This window comes from Panulirus ornatus, chromosome 21, assembly GCF_036320965.1.
Source record: "Panulirus ornatus isolate Po-2019 chromosome 21, ASM3632096v1, whole genome shotgun sequence".
Lineage (NCBI taxonomy): Eukaryota > Metazoa > Arthropoda > Malacostraca > Decapoda > Palinuridae > Panulirus > Panulirus ornatus.
The window spans coordinates 28118725-28141547 of record NC_092244.1 but is presented as its reverse complement, the minus strand read 5'-3'; the positions used below and the strand labels follow the sequence as shown (position 1 = coordinate 28141547).

The following is a 22823-nucleotide window of genomic DNA, read 5'->3' as shown; positions in this document are numbered from 1 at the left end:
TGTGACTTTACTCTCAAGACATTCCCAAGCCACTCTTCCCCTTTACCCTTGAGCTTCGTTTCACTCCGAGCCAAAACATCCAGGTTCCTTTCCTCAAACATACTACCTATCTCCTTTTTTCTCATCTTGGTTACATCCTTACACATTTAGACACCCCAATTTGAGTCTTCGAGGAGGATTAGCACTCTCGCATGACTCCTTCGGTTTCCCCTTTTAGAAAGTTAGATACAAGGAGGGGAGGGTTTCCTTCCCTGTTCCCGTCGCCTTCTATGACACATGAGGAATGCGTGGGAAGTATTCTTTCTCCCCTACTGATTGAGAGGATATATGGATCAGGTGTTTGCTTTGAACAATGTATATGAGAAATACTTTGAAAAACAAATGGATTTGTGTGTAGTATGTATGGATCTGGAGAATGCATATGATATAAAGTTGATAGAGATGCTATTTGGAAGGTATTAAGAGTATATGGTGTGGGAGGCAAGTTGCTAGAAGCAGTGAAATGTTTTTATAGAGGATGTAAGGCATGTGTCCGAGTAGGAAGAGAGGAAAGTGATTGGTTCTCAGTGGATGTTGGTTTGCGGCAGGGGTGCGAGATGTTTCCATGGTTAAGTTGTTTATAGATGGGGTTGTTATGGAGGTGAATACAAAAGTGTTGGTAAGAGGGGCAAGTATGCAGTCTGTTGTGGATGAGAGGGCTTAGGAAGTGAGTCAGTTGTTTGTTGATACAGTGCTGGTGGCTGATTCGGGTGAGAAACTGCAGATGACTGAGTTTAGTAAATTGTGTGAAAGAAGAAAGCGAAGAGTAAATGTGAATAAGAGCAAGGTTGTTATGTACAGTTGGGTTAAGGGCAGTTGGGGAGTAAGTTTGAATGGAGAAAAACTGGAGGAAGTGAAGTGTTTTAGATATCTGGGAGCGGATTTGGCAGCGGATGGAACCATGGAAACGGAAGTGAGTCGCAGGATGGGGGAAGGGGCAGAAGTGCTGGGAGCGTTGAAGAATGTGTTGAAGGCAAGAACCTTATCTTGGAAAGCAAAAATGGGCATGTTTGAAGGAATAGTGGTTCCAACAATGTTATATGGTTGCGAGGTGTAGGCTATAGTGGGGTTGTGCAGATGAGATTGGATGTGTTGGAAATCAGATGTTTGAGGACAATATTTGGTGTGAGGTGGTTTGATCGAGAAGTAATGAAAGGGTAAGAGAGATGTGTGGTAATGAAAAGAGTGTGGTTGAGAGTGCAGAAGAGGGTGTATTTAAATGGTTTGGTAACATGGAGAGAATGAGTGAGGAAAGATTGACAGCGGATATATGTGTCAGAGGTGGAGGGAACAAGGAGAAGTGGGAGACCAAATTGGAGGTGGAAGGATGGAGTGATGCAGGAGCGTAAAAGGCATACGAGGAATAGAGTGAATTGTAATGATGTGGTATACTAGGGTAGATGTGCTGTCAATGGATTGAACCAGGGCATGCGAAGTGTCTGTGGTAAACCCTGGAAAGTTTTGAGAGGCCTTCACCTGGAAAGGGAGCTATGTTTTTGCTGCAATATACATGACGGCTAGAGACTGAGTGTGACCGAATGTGGCCTTTGTTGTCCTCCTAGCGCTATCTTGTTGGGGGAAGGGGTTGTCATTTTGTGTGTGGCGGGGTGGCAACAGGAATGAATATAGGCGGCAAGTATGAATTATGTACATATGTATATGTCTGTATGTATATATATGCATACGTCGAAATGTATAGATATGTATATGTGCGTGTGTGTGTACATGTATGTATATACATGTGTGTGGGTTGGGCCATTCTTTCGTCTGTTTCCTTGCGCTACCTCGCTAACATGGGAGACAGCAACAAGCCTAATAAATGAATAAATAAACTGTATGTATATGGGCGTTTATGTACATATGTGTGGATTTGAGTGTTGGGCGATTCATTTGTGTTTCCTTGTGCTACCTTCTTAACAAGGGAAACAGCGATTAAGTATAATTATAATGATAAACAATTTATTTCTTTTTTATTGGAGTGGCATGGTAGACAGGGATGTGGTATACTGGTCAGACAGGTAGTAATCATTTTTGATTGTTTTAGACTTTAAGTATGTAGAAGTAGAACCATCCAGTGTGTGGGAATAATACTCCCATACGATGACATAAGACCTTTGGTTAATTGAGTTTGTTCATAATTAAATAATTTATGCATCTACTATTAGTTACTTATGCTGAACTTAAATATAAGTTGAATTTATACATCTGCTTTTAGTGACTTACCCTGAACTAGAGAAACTAAAGTTTTTTAACATTTACATGCAACTGGTATAAGTATTCAGTCATGGATGCATATTACATATTCTGTGCTTGAATTGTTCCCATTGATGAAGCTCTTGATTTTTGGTAGAGGGGGTTTTTGTAAATATGAATAGAAGAGGTGCAAGTTGTAAATGAACTTGAATTTGTTTGATTGATGAATGAGAATTAAGGATGTAAAGAGTAGAGAAGTAAAGGGATGAAAATGTAAAATTTGCTAGAGTAGTCAAAAGTGAAGCTATTAGCTGTTGATAAATCTGTACAAATTGAATTTGAGTTTGTGTAGAAGCATAAAGTGCTTTGATAGAGGTTAGTACTGAGGTGTATGAGAAGAGGTTGTGGAAAGAGAGGAACGGTGTGTTAGAATGAAGATGGAATAGGAGAAAATTAAGTGTGAAAGAAGCTGAATCTTTCAGAGATCATTGGAAGAAATGCTCTAGATTTGCCTGTTGCATTTCTCTCCAAAGATAAGTGGTTACAATATGGAATGTGTTTCATGGATTAGTGTTATCAGAAGGACTTATAAGAAGGATTGTAGACAAGAATAGCTGGAAGGAAGATTAAGCAGAAGAAAGTGAATAAGTTAGCAGTGATGTTTGGAGAATAGTTGATTTTGAAATGTAAATTGTTTGTCGCCCATAGTAGACAGGAGAGGGAAGTACATTTTAAGATTCAGTACTTAAGTTGCGACACAAGTTGATATAATTTTTTTCGTTTTTCCAGGACCATATTTGTATACTATAAGACAGAAGCTGGAGCTGAAGAGGCAAAACAAAAAATAATGGAAACTGAGTTTCAGGGGGTTCAACCAGTTATCAGAGGTGCCATCAGAAATAGTCATGGGTATGTATATGATATGCTTGTAGTAAGATATATCTGCTCCTTGTTGACATTAGTTTTTCTTGTTTTTTTTTACTGCATTATTGAGTTAGCACTAAGAAACATACACGTTTGTACATTTACATACATACAAGCACATTTATTTATATAGTGAAGAGCTTGTGGATTTGTGTGCTGAAAATAGTCAGGTGATTGGGAATGCCTGGTTTAAAGAGATATACATAATTATACATATGTATACATATGAAAAATGGGATAAAAGAGGTATAAGTTTGTTGAGTATTCCTGGGAAATTATATGGGAGGGTATTGATTGAGAGGGTGCAGGCATGTACAGAGCTTCAGATTGGGGAAGAGCAGTGTGGTCTCAGAAGTGGTAGAGGATGTGTGGATCAGGTGTTTGCTCTGAAGAATGTTTGAGAAATACTTAGAAAAGCAAATGGATTTGTATGTAGCATTTATGGATCTGGAGAAGGCATATGAATGAGTTGATAGAGTTGCTCTGTGTAAGATATTAAGAATATATAGCGTGGGAGGCAAGTTGTTAGAAGCAGTGAAAAGTTTCTATCGAGGATGTAAGGCATGTGTACATGCAGGAAGAGAGGAAAGTGATTGGTTCTCAGTAAATGTTGGTTTGCAGCAGGGGTGCATGATGTCTCCATGGTTGTTTAATTTGTTTATGGATGGGATTGTTAGGGAGGTGAATGCAAGAGTTTTGGAAAGAGGCGCAAGTATGCAGTCTGTTGTGGATGAGAGAGCTTGGGAAGTGAGTCAGTTGTTGTACGCTGATGATACAGCACTGGTGGCTGATTCGGGTGAGAAACTGCAAAAGGTGGTGACTTGAGTTTGGTAAAGTTTGTGAAAGAAGAAAGTTAAGAGTAAATGTGAACAAGAGCAAGGTTATTAGGTAGAGTAGGGTTGAGGGACAAGTCAATTGGGAGGTAAGTTTGAATGGAGAAAAACTGGAGGAAGTGAAGTGTTTTAGATATCTGGGAGTGGATTTGGCAGGGGATGGAACCATGGAAGCAGAAGTGAATCATATGGTGGGGGAAGTGGCGAAAGTTCTGGGAGTGTTGAAGGATGTGTGAAAGTCAATAACATTATCTCGGAAAGCAAAACTAGGTATGTTTGAAGGAATAATGGTTCCATCAATGATATATGGTTGCGAGGCGTGGGCTATAGATAGAGTTGTGCGGAGGAGGGTGGATTTGCTGGAAATGAGATGCTTGAGGACAATATGTGGTGTGAGGTGGTTTGATCGAGTAAGTAATGAAAGGGTGAGAGAGTTTTTTTTTGTTTTATTATTTTGCTTTGTCGCTGTCCCCCACGGATTAGCGAGGTAGCACAAGGAAACAGACGAAAGAATGGCGCAACCCGCTCACATACACATGTATATACATACACGTCCACGCATGCAAATATACATACCTATACATCTCAATGTACACATATATATACAGATGTATGGTAATAAAAGAGTGTGGTTGAGAGAGCAGAAGAGGTTGCATTGAAATAGTTTGGTCATATGGAGAGAATGAGTGAGGAAATATTGACCAAGAGGATATACGTGTCAGAGGTGGAGGGAACGAGGAGAAGTGGGAGACCAAATTGTAGGTGGAAAGATGGAGTGAAAAAGATTTTGAGTGATCAGGGCCTGAACATGCAGGAGGGTGGAAGGCTTGCAAGGAATAGAGTGAATTGGAATGATGTGGTATACCGGGGTCGACTTGTTGTCAATGGATTGAACCAGGTCATGTGAAGCGTCTGAGGTAAACCATGGAAAGTTCTATGGGGCCTGGATGTGGAAAGGGAGCTGTTATTTCGGAGCATTATACATGATAGGTAGAGAGTGGGTGTGAACGAATGCGGCCTTCGTTGTCTTTTTCTAGCACTACCTCACGCACATGCGGGGGAAGGGGGCTGTTATTTCATGTGGCGGGGCGGCAACGGGAATGAATAAGGGCAGACAGTATGAATTATGTATATATCTGTGTGTATATATATATGTATATGTTGAGATTTATAGGTATTTATATGTGCATGTGTGGACATGTATGTATATACACATGTGTATGTGGTTGGGTTGGGCCATTCTTTCGTATGTTTCCTTGTGCTACCTCGTTAACGTGAGAGACAGTGACAAAGTATAATAAGATAGATAAATATATACATATGTGAGTAGGAGAGATGGTCATAGTTCATTATTAGATCACATGTTAATTGATAGCTGTGTAAAAGAGAGGCTTTTGTATGTTAAAGTGCTGAGAGGGGCAGCTGGTGGGATAACTGATCACAGTCTTGTGGTGGCAAAGGTGAAGACTTGTAGAAGTTTTCAAAAAAGGAGAAAATGGTGAGAAGAGAGTAATTGAGCTTGGAAGTTGCAAGGATTGAAAAAGAGGGCAAATGAGAGTTGGGGTGAGAGAGTATTGTTAAACTTTAGGGAGACTGAAAAGATTTTGGAAGGAGGTAAATATCATGCGTAAGACAAGACAAAAATGGGAATGCCTGTGAAAGGGGCATGGGGGGATGTGATAACAGGTGATATAGTGAGGAGATGGAATGAGTATTTTGAAGGTTCGTTGAATGTGTTTGATGATAGAATGGCTGGTGGATGTTTTGGTCTGGGTAGCTTCTGAAGTGAGAGGGTCAGGGAGAATTGTTTGGGTAAGAGAGAAGAGGTAGTGAAAGCTTTCTGTAAGATGAAATCCTGCTAGGTGGTGAGTTTGGATGGTATTGCAGATGAATTTATTAAAAAAGTGGGTGACTGTGTTGTTGATTGGTTGATAAGGATATTGGATGTATTTATGGATCATGGTGAGGTACGTGCTTATTGGCGGAATGCATGCATAGTGCCATTGTACAAGGGCAAAGGGGATAAAGGTAAGTGTTCAAACTACAGAGCCATAACTTTGTTGAGTATTCCTGGGAAATTGTATGGGAGGGTATTGATTGAGAGGGTGAAGGCATGTACAGAGCATCAGATTGGGGAGGAGCAGTGTGGTTTCATAATTCGTAGAGGTTGTGTGGTTCAGGTGTTTGTTTTGAAGAAAATATGAGAAATACAAGAACAGAGGGATTTGTACGCAGCATATATGGATCTGGAGAAGGTGTATGATATAGTTGATAGAGATGCTTTGTGGAAGGTCTTTAGGGTATATGGTGTGGAAGGTAAGTTGCTAGAAACGGTGAAAAGTTTTTGTCATGGATGCAAGGCATGTGTTGGAAGAGGAAGAGAGGAGAGTGATTGGTTCCCAGTGAAGGTCAGTCTGCGGCAGGGGTGTGTGATGTTCCCATGGTTGTTCGATTTGTTATTTATGTCAATACAATCATCACAGAACTTGCAGTGATTTGAATTGGCACCACTCTGTCAAGAGGGTTTGGGCTAGAACATTCAAGTTCCTTTTTCCCAAGCATGCTATCTATCTACTCTTCACCTCATCCTTACCTTTTACTGCTTCCTTGTTTGCTTCCTTCACCTCTGCACGTTTATGTTCTCATGTTTTCCCCATATTGTTGACCTTCCTCCAAAACCTCTAATTTATTAGGATTGTGCCAATACTCTCACAACCCAGCTCATTTGCCCCTTTTTTCAATCTTTGCATTTTCCTCTTAACATAGTGCCATTTTTTCATGTACATCTCCCAGTTAGTTGCATTCCCTTGGTGCAGGTAATACCCTTACAATATTTTCTCTCATTAGCAACTTTACTGTCTCATCCCATCGCTTCCCATTTTTCACCTGCCTACATTCTTCCTTTTGCACACCACATGCTTTTCACAATCATAAGGATTGCTTCTCAGATACTTTTTTATTTCTCACTCGATCCCCTAGCTTCATTTGATCTCATCTTTTGCTATTTCTCGCCAAATCGCTCCTTTTTCTCCTCAAATGAGCCTGTTTTTAATGTTAGTCATTTTCACCTTCCCACCCATATTGTTTCTTTCACCCTCACTTCCCCAAGAAGTGTAATGACATCCCACCAGCTGCTCTTCTTAAGATATTTTCGTTTTTCAAAAGGCTTATTTCTGTATGCCTATCAATTTACACAATCGGGTAACATCCACTTGCCATCTTCCTACTTCACTCACATACACTTAGGTATGCCTCTTTTTGTACCAGGTATTCAGTAACCAGTCTTTTTTCAGCACACAATTCCACAATCTAGTTCATTATTTATGTTCACAACTTTAGTTACCCCATACACTCCAGTTATACTTTCAATTGCCACACTGCCCACTCTATGCTCAATCCTTTTCTTTAAAATTGCTTGTGCATTTGCCAAGCTCCTCAGATCCTTACTCCTCTTGATGCCAGTGTAAAAGCACTAACAGTCACCTGCCCCTCATAATGCAATCTCATTTTTACCAACATAAGTCTGGAAATTGCTTTTAAAGACTCTCACTCTCACAATTTATCTTTCAGCAGAAGGGCCACTCCATTTTTGCCTCTTGGTCTCAATCTTACTTTACCCATAAGACATTACCAAACCATTCTTCTCCCATCCCTTTGAATTTAGTTTCGCTCAGAGCCAGAACATCCAGGTTTCCCTCGTCACACACACACACACACACACACACACACACACACACACACACACACACACAAAGGGGAGTGGGGGAGGAATGGGATGTATTTAGGGAATCAGTGATGGATTGCGCAAAAGATGCTTGTGGCATGAGAAGAGTGGGAGGTGGGTTGATTAGAAAGGGTAGTGAGTGGTGGGATGAAGAAGTAAGATTATTAGTGAAAGAGAAGAGAGAGGCATTTGGACACACACACACACACACGTGAGAACAATGGAAGTAAGGGGAGTGGGGGAGGAATGGGATGTATTTAGGGAATCATTGATGGATTGCGCAAAAGATGCTTGTGGCATGAGAAGAGTGGGAGGTGGGTTGATTAGAAAGGGTAGTGAGTGGTGGGATGAAGAAGTAAGATTATTAGTGAAAGAGAAGAGAGAGGCATTTGGACGATTTTTGCAGGGAAAAAATGCAATTGAGTGGGAGATGTATAAAAGAAAGAGACAGGAGGTCAAGAGAAAGGTGCAAGAGGTGAAAAAGAGGGCAAATGAGAGTTGGGGTGAGAGAGTATCATTAAATTTTAGGGAGAATAAAAAGATGTTCTGGAAGGAGGTAAATAAAGTGCGTAAGACAAGGGAGCAAATGGGAACTTCAGTGAAGGACGCAAATGGGAAGGTGATAACAAGTAGTGGTGATGTGAGAAGGAGATGGAATGAGTATTTTGAAGGTTTGTTGAATGTGTTTGATGATAGAGTGGCAGATATAGGGTGTTTTGGTCGAGGTGGTGTGCAAAGTGAGAGGGTTAGGGAAAATGATTTGGTAAACAGAGAAGAGGTAGTAAAAGCTTTGCGGAAGATAAAGTGGCAGATATAGGGTGTTTTGGTCGAGATGGTGTGCAAAGTGAGAGGGTTAGGGAAAATGATTTGGTAAACAGAGAAGAGGTAGTAAAAGCTTTGTGGAAGATAGTGGCAGATATAGGGTGTTTTGGTCGAGGTGGTGTGCAAAGTGAGAGGGTTAGGGAAAATGATTTGGTAAACAGAGAAGAGGTAGTAAAAGCTTTGCGGAAGATGAAAGCCGGCAAGGCAGCAGGTTTGGATGGTATTGCAGTGGAATTTATTAAAAAAGGGGGTGACTGTATTATTGTCTGGTTGGTAAGGTTATTTAATGTATGTATGACTCATAGTGAGGTGCCTGAGGATTGGCGGAATGCGTGCATAGTGCCATTTTACAAAGGCAAAGGGGATAAGAGTGAGTGCTCAAATTACAGAGGTATAAGTTTGTTGAGTACTCCTGGTAAATTATATGGGAGGGTATTGATTGAGAGGGTAAAGTCATGTACAGAGCATCAGATTGGGGAAGAGTAGTGTGGTTTCAGAAATGGTAGAGGATGTGTGGATCAGGTGTTTGCTTTGAAGAATGTATGTGAGAAATACTTAGAAAAGCAAATGGATTTGTATGTAGCATTTATGGATCTGGAGAAGGCACATGATAGAGTTGATAGAGATGCTTTATGGAAGGTATTAAGAATATATGGTGTGGGAGGCAAGTTGTTAGAAGCAGTGAAAAGTTTTTATCGAGGATGTAAGGCATGTGTACGTGTAGGAAGAGAGGAAAGTGATTGGTTCTCAGTGAATGTAGGTTTGCGGCAGGATAGCGAGGTAGCGTTAAGAACAGAGGACTGGGCCTTTGAGGGAATATCCTCACCTGGCCCTCTTCTCTGTTCCTTCTTTTGGAGGTGGAGGGAACGAGGAGAAGAGGGAGACCAAATTGGAGGTGGAAAGATGGAGTGAAAAAGATTTTGTGTGATCGGGGCCTGAACATGCAGGAGGGTGAAAGGAGGGCAAGGAATAGAGTGAATTGGAGCGATGTGGTATACAGGGGTTGACGTGCTGTCAGTGGATTGAATCAAGGCATGTGAAGCGTCTGGGGTAAACCATGGAAAGCTGTGTAGGTATGTATATTTGCGTGTGTGGACGTGTGTATGTACATGTGTATGGGGGGGTTGGGCCATTTCTTTCGTCTGTTTCCTTGCGCTACCTCGCAAACGCGGGAGACAGCGACAGAGTATTAAAAAAAAAAAAAAAAAAAAAAAAAAAATATTGACACCTTAACCTGAACCATTGAGGAGGATCAGCACTCCTTGCTTGGCTGTTTCTGTTCTTAGGTATTGCAGTGCAAGGATGAGAGTGATTTCCAGCCCCCACACTTTCCCCTTCTAGTTACACCCTCTCTTGACATGCAGGAAATTTAAGGATGGTTTTCTTTTTTTCCTTATCCTCCAGGTAATACTATTTAAAACAAATAACTTTATTGTATTATTTTTATACTTAAGTGTTTCTAACTTGCAAGGTAGTGCCAGATATGATCAGTGGCTCCACTTGCACTTATCCAATCTGTAGCAATCTATCTATCCATACATGTTTAGCTGACTTCCATTCCCTCCAGGAACCCCCTAAGGGGATGTCCTGGCAAAAGCTCCAAAACTGGTGAATTTGAGTGCCACTTCTTATCCTGTAGTGCTTCACCCACAACAGCCACAGGGAGAGGGTAACTAACTCGAGTGCAGGATTTCCAGGGGCTCCTACCCAATGTTCCACCCTACTGCTTCAACCTAATGCTTCCAGCAAATTCTCCTTCCTATTGTTCCTAAATGTTAATTATAACTTGTTCCTGATATTATGCCAAATGGCAGGGCAAGGACAAGCTCAGTGCTTATGACAGGAAAATCAAGAGTTAAGAAGAGTGAGTTGTAAGTTTGTGGACAGAATACCGGCAGTCCAAATGTGGATGAGGCAGAAAGCATAAACATGGAAAAAATAATTAAGAAACATGGCATGGCAAAGACAGCATATCCTGGTGAAGTGCATGATTACAAGTAGAGTATTGGAAAGACTGATGGTTAGGTAGAAGTTTGAAAAGGAGTTCAGATCTGTGAACGAATTATGTTAGATTTACACAATGACCAAAGTTTTTAGAAATAAGTGCTAAAAGTGGTTTCCTGCTGTAGATGAAGATGAAGCAACAATTTTCTGTACCAATATCTTATTTTTTTTTCTTTTATTATACTCTGTCGCAGTTTCCTGCATGTAAAGCGTCTGGGGTAAACCATGGAAGTTTTGTGGGGCCTGGATGTGGAAAGGGGGCAGTGTTTTCGGTGCATTACACATGACAGCTAGAGACTGAGTGTGAACAAATGTGGCTTTGTTGTCTTTTCCTAGCGCTACCTCACGCCCACACGCAGAGGGAGGTGGGGGTGCAGTTTCATGTGTGGCAGGGTGGGGACAGGAATGGATGAAGGTAGCAAGTATGAATATGTACATGTGTATGCCTGTGTATATGTATGTATACGTCAAAATGTATTGGTATTTACATGTGCGTGTGTGGGCATTTAAGTATATGCATATGTATGTGAGTGGGTTGGGCTATTCTTTTGTCTGTTTCATTGCACTACCTCACAAACATGGGAGACTAAGTATATTAATAATGATCAAATAATAACATAATTTTTTTTTTTTTACTTTGTTGTCTCCCGCGTTAGCAAGGTAGCGCAAGGAAACAGACAAAAGAAGGGCCCAACACACCCACATATGTCCAAACACGCAAATATACATACCTATACATCTCAACGTATACATATATATACACAGACATATACATATATACACATGTACATAATTTATACTGTCTGCCTTTATTCATTCCCATCGCCACCCCACCACACATGAAATAACAACAACAAAACACACCACACCATACCACACCATACCACACACACACACACACACACACACAGACACACACACACACACACACACACACACACACACACACACACACACACACGTGTGTGTGCGAGGTAGCGCTAGGAAAAGACAACAAAGGCCACATTCATTCACACTCAAGTCTCTAGCTGTCATGTATAATGCACCGAAACCACAGCTCCCTTTCCACATCCAGACCCCACAGAACTCAACTAGGTTTACCCCAGAGGCTTCATGCCCTGGTTCAATCCATTGACAGCACATCGACCCTGGTGTACCACGTCATTCCAATTCACTCTATTCCTTGCACACCGTTCACCCTCCTGCATGTTCAGGCCTCAACCACTCAAAATATTTTTCACTCCATCTTTTCACCTCCAGTTTGGTCTCCCACTTCTCGTTCCCTCCACCTCTGACACGTATATCCTCTTGGTCAATCTTTCCTCACTCATTCTCTATGTGACCAAACCATTTCAAAACACCCTCCTCTGCTCTCTCAACCACACTCTTTTTACTACCACACATCTCTCTTACCCTATTATTACTTAATCAAACCGCCTCACACCACATATTATCCTCAAACATCTCATTTCCGGCACATCCACCCTCCTCCGCACAACTCTGTAAATAGCCGACGCCTCTCAACCATATAACATTGTTGGAACCGATATTCCTTCAAACATACCCATTTTTGCTACATTGTTGGAACTGCTATTCCTTCAAACACCCATTTTTGCTTTCTGAGATAATGTTCTTGACTTCCACACATTCTTCAAGGCTCCCAGAAATTTCGCCCCCTCCCCCACCCTATGATTCACTTCTGCTTTCATAGTTCCATCCGCTGCCAAATCCACTCCCAGATATCTAAAACACTTCACTTCCTCCAGTATTCCTCCATTCAAACTTACCTCCCAGTTGACTTGTCCCTCAACCCTAATGTACCTGATAACCTTGCTCTTATTCACTTTTACTCTCAGCTTTCTTCTTTCACACACTTAACCAAACTCAAGTCACCAGCTTCAGTTTCTCACACGAATCAGCCACCAGTGCTGTATCATCAGCGAACAACTGACTTGCTTCCTAAGCTCTCTCCCCCACAACAAACTACATACTTGCCCCTCTTTCCAAAACTCTTGCATTCACCTCCCGACCAACCCCATCCATAAACAAATTAAACAACCATGGAGACATCACACACCCCTGCCGCAAACCTATATTCACTGAGAACCAATCACTTTCATCTCTTCCTACACGTACACATGCCTTACATCCTCGATAGAAACTTTTCACTGCTTTTAACAACTTGCTTCCCACATCATATATTCTTAATACCTTCCACAGAGCATCTCTATCAACTCTATCATATGCCTTCTCTAGATCCATAAATGCTACATACAAATCCATTTGCTTTTCTAAGTATTTCTCACATACATTCTTCAAAGCAAACACCTGATTCACACATCCTCTACCACTTCTGAAACCACACTGCTCTTCCCCAATCTGATGCTCTGTACATTCCTTCACCCTCTCAATCAATACCCCTCCCATATAATTTCCCAGGAATACTCAACAAACATATACCTCTGTAATTTGAGCACTCACTTTAATCCCCTTTGCTTTTGTACAATGGCACTATGCAAGCATACCGCCAATCCTCAGGCACCTCACTATGAGTCATACATACATTAAATAACCTTACCAACCAGTCAACAATACAGTCACCCCCTTTTTTAACAAATTCCACTGCAATACCATCCAAACCTGCTGCCTTGCCGGCTTTCATCTTCCGCAAAGCTTTTACTACCTCTTCTCTGTTTACCAAAGCATTTTCCCTAACCGTCTCACTTTGCACACCACCTCGACCAAAACACCCTACATCTGCCACTCTATCATCAAACAAATTCAACAAACCTTCAAACTACTCACTCCATCTCCTTCTCACATCACCACTACTTGTTATCATCTCCCCACTTGCCCCCTTCACTGAAGTTCCATTTGTTCCCTTGGCTTTCGCACTTTATTTACTTCCTTCCAAAACATCTTTTTATTCTCCCTAAAATTTGATTTTCTCTCACCCCAACTCTCATTTGTCCTCTTTCACCTCTTGCTCGTTTCTCTTGACCTCCTGCCTCTTTCTTTTATACATCTCCCACTCATTTGCATTATTTCCCTGCAAAAATCGTCCAAATGCCTCTCTCTTCTCTTTCACTAATAATCTTAACTTCTTCATCCCACCACTCACTGCCCTTTCTAATCTGCCCACCCCTCCCATGCTCCCTCCCTCCCACCCCTCCCATCACTGCTTCCCAAAATACATTCCATTCCTTCCCCACTCCCCTTACGTCCTTTGTTCTCACCTTTTTCCATTCTGTACTCAGCCTCTCATGGTACTTCCTCACACAAGTCTCCTTCCCAAGCTCACTTACTCTCACCACTCTTTTCACCCCAACATTCTCTCTTCTTTTCTGAAAACCTGTACAAATCTTTACCTTCGCCTCCACAAGATAATGATCAGACATCCCTCCAGTTGCACCTCTCAGTACATTAACATCTAAAAGTCTCTCTTCCCCCGCACCTATCAATTAACACATAATCCAGTAACGCTCTCTGGTCATCTCTCCTACTTCCATACGTATACTTATGTATATCTCTCTTTTTAAACCAGGTATTCCCAATCATCAGTCCTCTTTTAGCACACAAATCTACAAGCTCTTCACCATTTCCATTTACAACACTGAACATCCCATGTACACCAAATTATTCCCTCAACTGCCACAGTACTCACCTTTGCATTCAAATCACCCATCACTATAACCTGGTCTCGTACATCAAAACTACTAACACACTCGCTCAGCTGCTCCCAAAACACTTGCCTCTCATGATCTTTCTTCTCATGCCCAGGTGCATATGCACCAATAATCACCCATCTCTCTCCATCCACTTTTAGTTTTACCCATATCTATCTAGAGTTTACTTTCTTACACTATCACATACTCCCTCCACTACTACTACTACCAAATCTAATGGTCCCAGTTAATGCTGCTCCTTCCCACTGCCTCTTGCTCCTACCAATTTGCCAATTGGCAGGGCTAGTGCAAAGCAGTCACAACTGGAAAATTTTGAAGTTGCAAAGAATGAGTGGTACAATTTAAGTCTTTTTTTTTTTTTTTTTTTTTTTTTTTTTTTTATACTTTGTCGCTGTCTCCCGCATTTGCGAGGTAGCGCAAGGAAACAGACGAAAGAAATGGCCCAAACCCCCCCCCCCCCATACACATGTACATACACACGTCCACACACTCAATATACATACCTACACAGCTTTCCATGGTTTACCCCAGACGCTTCACATGCCTTGATTCAATCCACTGACAGCACGTCAACCCCTGTATACCACATCGCTCCAATTCACTCTATTCCTTGCCCTCCTTTCACCCTCCTGCATGTTCAGGCCCCGATCACACAAAATCTTTTTCACTCCATCTTTCCACCTCCAATTTGGTCTCCCTCTTCTCCTCGTTCCCTCCACCTCTGACACGTATATCCTCTTGGTCAATCTTTCCTCACTCATTCTCTCCATGTGCCCAAACCATTTCAAAACACCCTCTTCTGCTCTCTCAACCACGCTCTTTTTATTTCCACACATCTCTCTTACCCTTACGTTACTTACTCGATCAAACCACCTCACACCACACATTGTCCTCAAACATCTCATTTCCAGCACATCCATCCTCCTGCGCACAACTCTATCCATAGCCCACGCCTCGCAACCATACAGCATTGTTTGAACCACTATTCCTTCAAACATACCCATTTTTGCTTTCCGAGATAATGTTCTCGACTTCCACACATTTTTCAAGGCTCCCAAAATTTTCGCCCCCTCCCCCACCCTATGATCCACTTCCGCTTCCATGGTTCCATCCGCTGACAGATCCACTCCCAGATATCTAAAACACTTCACTTCCTCCAGTTTTTCTCCATTCAAACTCACCTCCCAATTGACTTGACCCTCAACCCTACTGTACCTAATAACCTTGCTCTTATTCACATTTACTCTTAACTTTCTTCTTCCACACACTTTACCAAACTCAGTCACCAGCTTCTGCAGTTTCTCACATGAATCCGCCACCAGCGCTGCATCATCAGCGAACAACAACTGACTCACTTCCCAAGCTCTCTCATCCCCAACAGACTTCATACTTGCCCCTCTTTCCAGGACTCTTGCATTTACCTCCCTAACAACCCCATCCATAAACAAATTAAACAACCATGGAGACATCACACACCCCTGCCGCAAACCTACATTCACTGAGAACCAATCACTTTCCTCTCTTCCTACACGTACACATGCCTTACATCCTCGATAAAAACTTTTCACTGCTTCTAACAACTTGCCTCCCACACCATATATTCTTAATACCTTCCACAGAGCATCTCTATCAACTCTATCATATGCCTTCTCCAGATCCATAAATGCTACATACAAATCCATTTGCTTTTCTAAGTATTTCTCACATACATTCTTCAAAGCAAACACCTGATCCACACATCCTCTACCACTTCTGAAACCGCACTGCTCTTCCCCAATCTGATGCTCTGTACATGCCTTCACCCTCTCAATCGATACCCTCCCATATAATTTACCAGGAATACTCAACAAACTTATACCTCTGTAATTTGAGCACTCACTCTTATCCCCTTTGCCTTTGTACAATGGCACTATGCACGCATTCCGCCAATCCTCAGGCACCTCACCATGAGTCATACATACATTAAATAACCTTACCAACCAGTCAACAATACAGTCACCCCCTTTTTTAATAAATTCCACTGCAATACCATCCAAACCTGCTGCCTTGCCGGCTTTCATCTTCCGCAAAGCTTTTACTAAAATTATTTAAGTCTTGTCAAGTGTTATTTGACAGCATGTTATTCCCCTGTATACCACATTGATCCAGTTCATTCCTCTCCATGTGCTCACTCTCCTTAAAGTTAAGGTCACGATATTTCAAAGCTTATTTTGCTCCAACCTTCCATCTCTGGGCATTGTAAGACCTTTGTTATTTGCAAACTGCCCGCAACTGATTTGCCTGTCATGCCCACCCAAACCTTCATTATACAATAGAACTGGCCATTGCTCTTAAGAATTTTGCAGATTAAGCAACTACTTTGTCACCACACTTCCTTTATGCAGACTTGCTTTCCCTGAGAAGTACTGAGCCTTGTCCCTTCCTATTGCACTCATGCTTTACTACCATGGAAAATAAAGCACTGTGGGAAACACTTTTTCCACCTATAATTTGGAAACATTCTTGGGTTAACAGATCCTTGAATCATAGGTTGCTACATTAGAGGCTTTGAGGTACATTCCCTTTTTCATCTTTTTTAGAGTCCCTTCTTCAATATTGTCAGTTTTTTCATTATAGGTTTGTAAATTATTGCACATGACCCCTTTTTGTCAAATTTAATCTGCTTTTATGTGATACTGTTTGTAAATGTATGTTATGCCTATGGTAAATGACATGGAACGATAGAATAATATCTTGGAAGGAATGGAAAAGTTGGGAATGATTGTTGAAAATATTGGAGGGGGCTGTGATTGATGATATTCATTAGATTTGACTTTTTTTTTTTTTTTCCAGTCCTCATGCTTTGTCCTATGAGTGTGCAAATTTTCCTGGTTTAACATTTGAATGAAAACCTTTCAGTGGATGAAAACTAAATCACTTGTAGATTTTGATAAGTATGAATATTTTAGTGGGTTTATGGATGTTTCAGGATGCTTGGTTTTGAAGGTCTTAAGGATTCTGCAAATCCAGAGCAAGGAAAGAGAGTTGCAGATGATTCAAAAGAGTCTCAAAATAAAAAGCAGAAAACTGAGGTAAGTTATTTTGCAAGTTAACCCTTCAGATAAAGCTATATTTTCAAGTCATTTCTCCTTAAAGTGTTAGTTTACACTGAAAATGAGAATTTCATTTCATATACTTTTATTTCTTATTTTGCCATGATCATAAAGTTTATACCCTTGAATTATATTATATATCACAGGTTACACAAAATTTGGTGCCTGAGATATTAGGCCTTTTTTTAGGTAGATTTTGCTTTTGTTATTTCTGGTTATCAAGATATGATGTACCCATAATTGCTATGCATACAGCCGATTAGGCACTAGGATTGATGACTACAAGTCATTATTGTTGCCTTTTTGATAAGAAAAATGGCTTCATACAAGTAGAATTCGTTTTTAAATATAAAAAATTTAATTACGCCAGTAGAATCTGATAATGGTGAAACAAGCATAGAAAGTTATATATCATTGATACAATGTTCATTTACTTGAACATTTCACATTTCAAACACTTTTTGCGGTGAGCTGCCCCAGGACAATCATGAATGGTCCAGAAGTAATCCGCCATCATATGGGTATCCCAGTGTCCTTGGTATCTTTCTTCTATGGTTTTTAAATCTTGGTGGAATTGTTTGCCTTGTTCATCACTATGGTCACGGTGGAATTGTTCACTCTGTTCATCACGAAGGCCACCAAGGTTGTCTGGGAAATAATCCAAGTGGCTGTGGAGGTAATGCACTTTGATGCTCATTTTACAGCAGAGTTGATGGAAAGAAGAGAGCATATTCTCCACTAGTTCAGAGTAGTTATCAGCTTTATAGTTCCCAAGAAAATTCCATATAACCAGAGTGAATGAAGACCATGCATCTGCCTCAGCTTTGTTTATTGCATCTTGGAAATGTTAGTCCTTCATGAGTTCCCTGGTTTGGGGCTCGTTGAAAATACCTGCCTTCAGCTTCTCCATAGCACAGGAAATTTTCTGCATATGTTGTCAAAGCAGTCCCCTTCTTTGTTCAAAGCCTTTACAAGCTGTCTCATTAAACCTAGTTTAATGTGCAGTGGTGGTTTAATGATCTTATCTCTGTCAACCAAGGGTTTTGCGATTACATTCTTTTCTCAAACCACTGTGTTTTTTTTAGAGGCCATTGTTTTCTCACCCAATGTTCATCCTTAGCTCTACTATCCCATAGACATAAAGGAGGGATACATGGTGTATCCACTCTGCTGACCCAAGTGAAAAGTCTGCACAGATTAGTCATTGGTGATCGTGGTATGATATCTTCTGTAAGACCAGGGCAATTGTTTCCTGCTGTTCAGTCATCTTAGTTGAGTGACCATTGGGATTGATCCATATTTGTTGCCATTGTGTAGAAGCACACATTTTAAGCTCCACTTAAAACTTATCTATTCTCATAAGAGGTACAATTATTGATAAATGCATTATCTCAAAAACTATAGCTGCTAGAAGGAAATGAAGGTCATATTCTTATTCAGTGGTTTGAATAAACTTACAATCATGTCTTAGATCTGAGGCACCAAAATTCTTACCTCTGCATTTAAATCACTTACTGATATACCCAGTCTTGTGCACATTAACTGCCACAGTCATGCAGCTGTTCCATATATTCGTGAAGCCTTCCTCAAAGTCTCCCTATGATCTATATTATATGATTTCTTCAGATCCATAAATGGCTTGTACAAATCCTTGTGTTCCTTTAAGATTTGGAGTCTAAGTATTTCTCACACATTATTTTATGCAAATGCCAGATCCACATATTCTTTTAAGCAAATATCATATCCTCACATCAGGTACCATTCCTGATTCCCCATTGTTCCTCCTTAATCTGATACCATGTACATGTCTTCACTCTCCCATACAACATACTAGATATACTCAACAAACTTACAGCTCTGTACTTTGTACTCTCACATGTCTCCCTTACGTTTATATGGTGGCACTATACACATATTTTCACCAATTGTGTGACATGTCATGTCGTCATGATCCATGCATAAGTTAAAAATCCTGACTAACGAATCATCACACTCGCCCCTTCTTAAGAAATTCAACAGCAGCACAATCCATTTCAGTCATCTCTCCTCATTTCATTTTATTCAAGAATTTTGCCACTTCTTCTCATGAAACCACTTTTCATGACTGACTTTGCATACCTTCCTCTTCCAGACACCATACTTGATCAAACACATTCAGCCATCTTTCTAAGTGCTCATTCCATATCCACTTCACTTCATCACTGTCAGTTATCACTTCCTCATTTACCCCATCATTGATATTCCCATTTGTTCTCTTGTTTTTCTCACATGTTAACTTCCCTCTAAAGCATCATATTTACAATGTTTGTTGTCACTCAGCCAAATTGTTGTCACTGCCAAAATCATCTGTTCTCAAAGTCTGCCCTTGAATGTAGTTTGTTGTCACTCAGCCAAATTGTTGTCACTTTGCCAAAATCATCAGTTCTCAAAGTCTGCCCCTGCATCATCATGTTCTTGACTTCATGCTACTCTCTTTTGTATATCTTTCAATCCCCTTTCAGGTAGTGAAGTGAGAAGATGGAGTTAGTATTTTTAATATCTGTTGAATGTGTTTCATGATAGAGTGGTAGATACATGGTGTTTTGGTCTGGATGGTGTGTGAAGGGAAAGGGTCAGGGAGAGTGGTTTGGTAAAGAGAGAAGAGGTAGTGAAAGCTTAGTGGAAGATGAAATCCAGCAAGGTGGTGGGTTTGGGTGGTATTGCACTGGAATTTATTAAAAATGGAGGGGGTGGCTGTGTTGTTGATGGGTTCATAAGGATATTAAGTGTATGTATGGGTCATGGTGAAGTGCCTGAGGATTGGTAGAATGCATGCATTGTACTAAGGCAAAGGGGATATAATTGATTGTTCAAACTACAGAGGCATAAGTTTGATGAGTATTCCTGGGAATTATGTGGAAGGGTATTGAATGTGAGAGTGAGGGCATGTACAGAGCATCAGATTGGGGAAGAGCATTGTTGGTTCAGAAGTGGTAGAGAATGTGTGGATCAGGTGTTTGCTTTGAAGAATGTATGAGAAATACTTAGAAAAATCGATGGATTTGTATGTAGCATTTATTTATCTAGAAAGGCATATGATAGGGTTGATAGAAAAGCTTTGTGGAAGGTTTTAAGAGTATATGGTCTGTGAGGTAAGTTGCTAGAAGCGGTCAAAAGTTTTTGTTGAGGATGTAAGGCATGTGTACGAGTAGAAAGAGAGGAGAGTGATTGGTTCCCAGTGAATGTGGTTAGCGAGTTAAATGCAAAAGTTTTGGAGAGAGGGGCGAGTATGCAGCCTGTTGTGGATGAGTGCACCTGGGGAATGAGTCGTCGTTTGCCGATGATACAGCTCAAGTGGCTGATTCATGTGAGAAACTTCAGAGGTTGGTGACTGAGTTGGAAATGTATGTAAAAGGAGAAAGTTGAAAGCAAATGTAATTAAGAGGGGCAAGTTAATTGGGATTAGTTTGAATGGAGAAAAATTGGAAGTGAAGTGTTTCATACATCTGGGAGTGGGCTTAGCAGCAGTTGGAACCATGGGAGGAGAAGTGAGTCGCAGGGTTGGGAGGGAGTGATGAAGAATGTGTGGAAGGAGAGAACGTTATCTTGGAGAGCAAAAATTGTTATGTTTGATGGAATAGTAGCTCCAACAGTGTTATATGGTTGCAAGGCATGGGCTATAGATAGGGTTTCACAGGAGGGTGAATGTGTTGGAAACAAAATGTTTGAGTACAATATTTGATGTGAGGTGGTTTGATCAAGTAATGAGAGGGTAAGAGATATGTGGGGAAATAAAAAGTGTGGTTGAGAGAGCAGAAGAGGGTGTGTTGAAATGGTGTGGGCATATGGAGAGAATTATTGAGGAAACATTGTCAAAGAGGATATATGTTAGAGGTGAAGGGAACAAGAAGCAGGAGACCATATTGGAGGTGGAAGGATGGAGTGAAAAAGACTGAGCGATCGGGGCCTGAATATAGGAGTAGGGTGAGAGTTGTGCAAGGAATAGTTAATTGAAACGATGTGGTATACTGGGGTCTATGTGCTGTTAATGGACTGAACCAGGGCATGTGAAGCATCTGGGGTAAACCGTGGAAAGGTGTGTGGGGCCTGGATGTGGAAAGGGAGCTGTGGTTTCGTTGCATTACTTAAGACAACTAGAGACTGGGTGTTTACATGTGGCCTTTTTATCTTTTCCTGGCACAACCCTAGTGCATTGTTTCCAGAGGCTGGTACCTGTTGTTTTCACCCAGTGACTACCAAATTCTCCATTACTTCTACCTAATTCTCCCACCCAATATTCCTACCTACCACTTCTACCCAGTAAACATTTCTACCTAATGTTCCCACCTATTACTCTAGTCTTATGAATTTCATGATGGATAACATGTCTTTTTTGTAATTGATTCATCTTCAGGTATCAAAAGTAAATGATGATGTCGAAGGCAACGATGATGTGACAGCTGAAGATGGTGAGGATGTGGAGGAAGAAGGTGAAAGTGATGATGATGATGAAGAGGGTGATGACGACGAGGGTGAAGATGATGAGGGTGATGACGATGATGATGCTGAAGATGGGGATGAAGCTGAGGATGGGGATGAAGCTGAAGAGGGGGATGATGCTGAAGAGGAGGATGATGATGATGATGATGACGATGATGATGACAATGACGATGATGATGACGATGAATGATTCGTAGTTTGAACATTGTCACTGTTTGTTATATAATGAAATGATACAAAAATATAATCGTATGTATCATCAATAGTATCTCTCTCCCTGTCGAAAAAAAGACGAATTGTACGTTATGATGATATTCAAAGATGACAATCTCCTAACTTCCTCCTTTATCTCAACAGGTCAAAGCATTATTTTTAAAGACATTCTCCTTTCCTGTATCTTCATATGTCCACCTTTTTTCCCATCGTGGCTTTCCCCCAGTGTAGTTTTTCATAGAAGAGAGAATGTTGGGGAGAAGAGAGTGGTGAGAGTGCGCGAGCTTGGAAAGGAGACATGTGAGGGAGTACTAGGGGAGATTGAGTGTAGACTGACAAAAGGTGATAGCAAAAGACGTGAGAGGTGTGGGAGAGGAATGAGATGTATGTAGGGAAGCAGTGATAGCTAGTGCAAAAGATGCATGAGAAATGTGGGAGATGTGCAGATTTAGAAAGAGTTTATGAGTGGTGGAATGAAGAAGTAAGGTTGTTAGAGAGGCATTTGAACGATTTTTGCAGGGAAGCAGTGCAAATGACTGGAAAATGTATAAAAGAAAGCAGCAGGAGGTCAAAAGGTGAAAAAGAGTGCAAATGAAAGTTGGGGTGAGAGTATCATTAAATTTTAGTGAGAATAAGAAGATGAGTATTAGTGAAAGAGAAGAGAGAGGCATTTGGACGATTTTTGCAGGGAAAAAATGCAATTGAGTGGGAGAAGTATAAAAGAAAGAGACAGGAGGTCAAGAGAAAGGTGCAAGAGGTGAAAAAAAGGGCAAATGAGAGTTGGGGTGAGAGACTATCAGTAAATTTTAGGGAG

At 40.9% G+C, this 22823-nt stretch overlaps 1 protein-coding gene across 1 annotated transcript in view; it reads left to right on the top strand.

The window, feature by feature from the left end:
* LOC139756430 (uncharacterized) overlaps window positions 1-22055 on the top strand; it is a 36362-nt gene extending 14307 nt beyond the window's left edge. The window contains exons 3-5 of the mRNA XM_071675869.1: window positions 3022-3141; window positions 17194-17296; window positions 21711-22055. Coding sequence (XP_071531970.1) covers window positions 3022-3141; window positions 17194-17296; window positions 21711-21986 — 499 coding nt within the window. The 3' untranslated portion in view covers window positions 21987-22055. The remainder of the gene's footprint in view (window positions 1-3021; window positions 3142-17193; window positions 17297-21710) is intronic.
* Window positions 22056-22823: the final 768 nt, after the last annotated feature.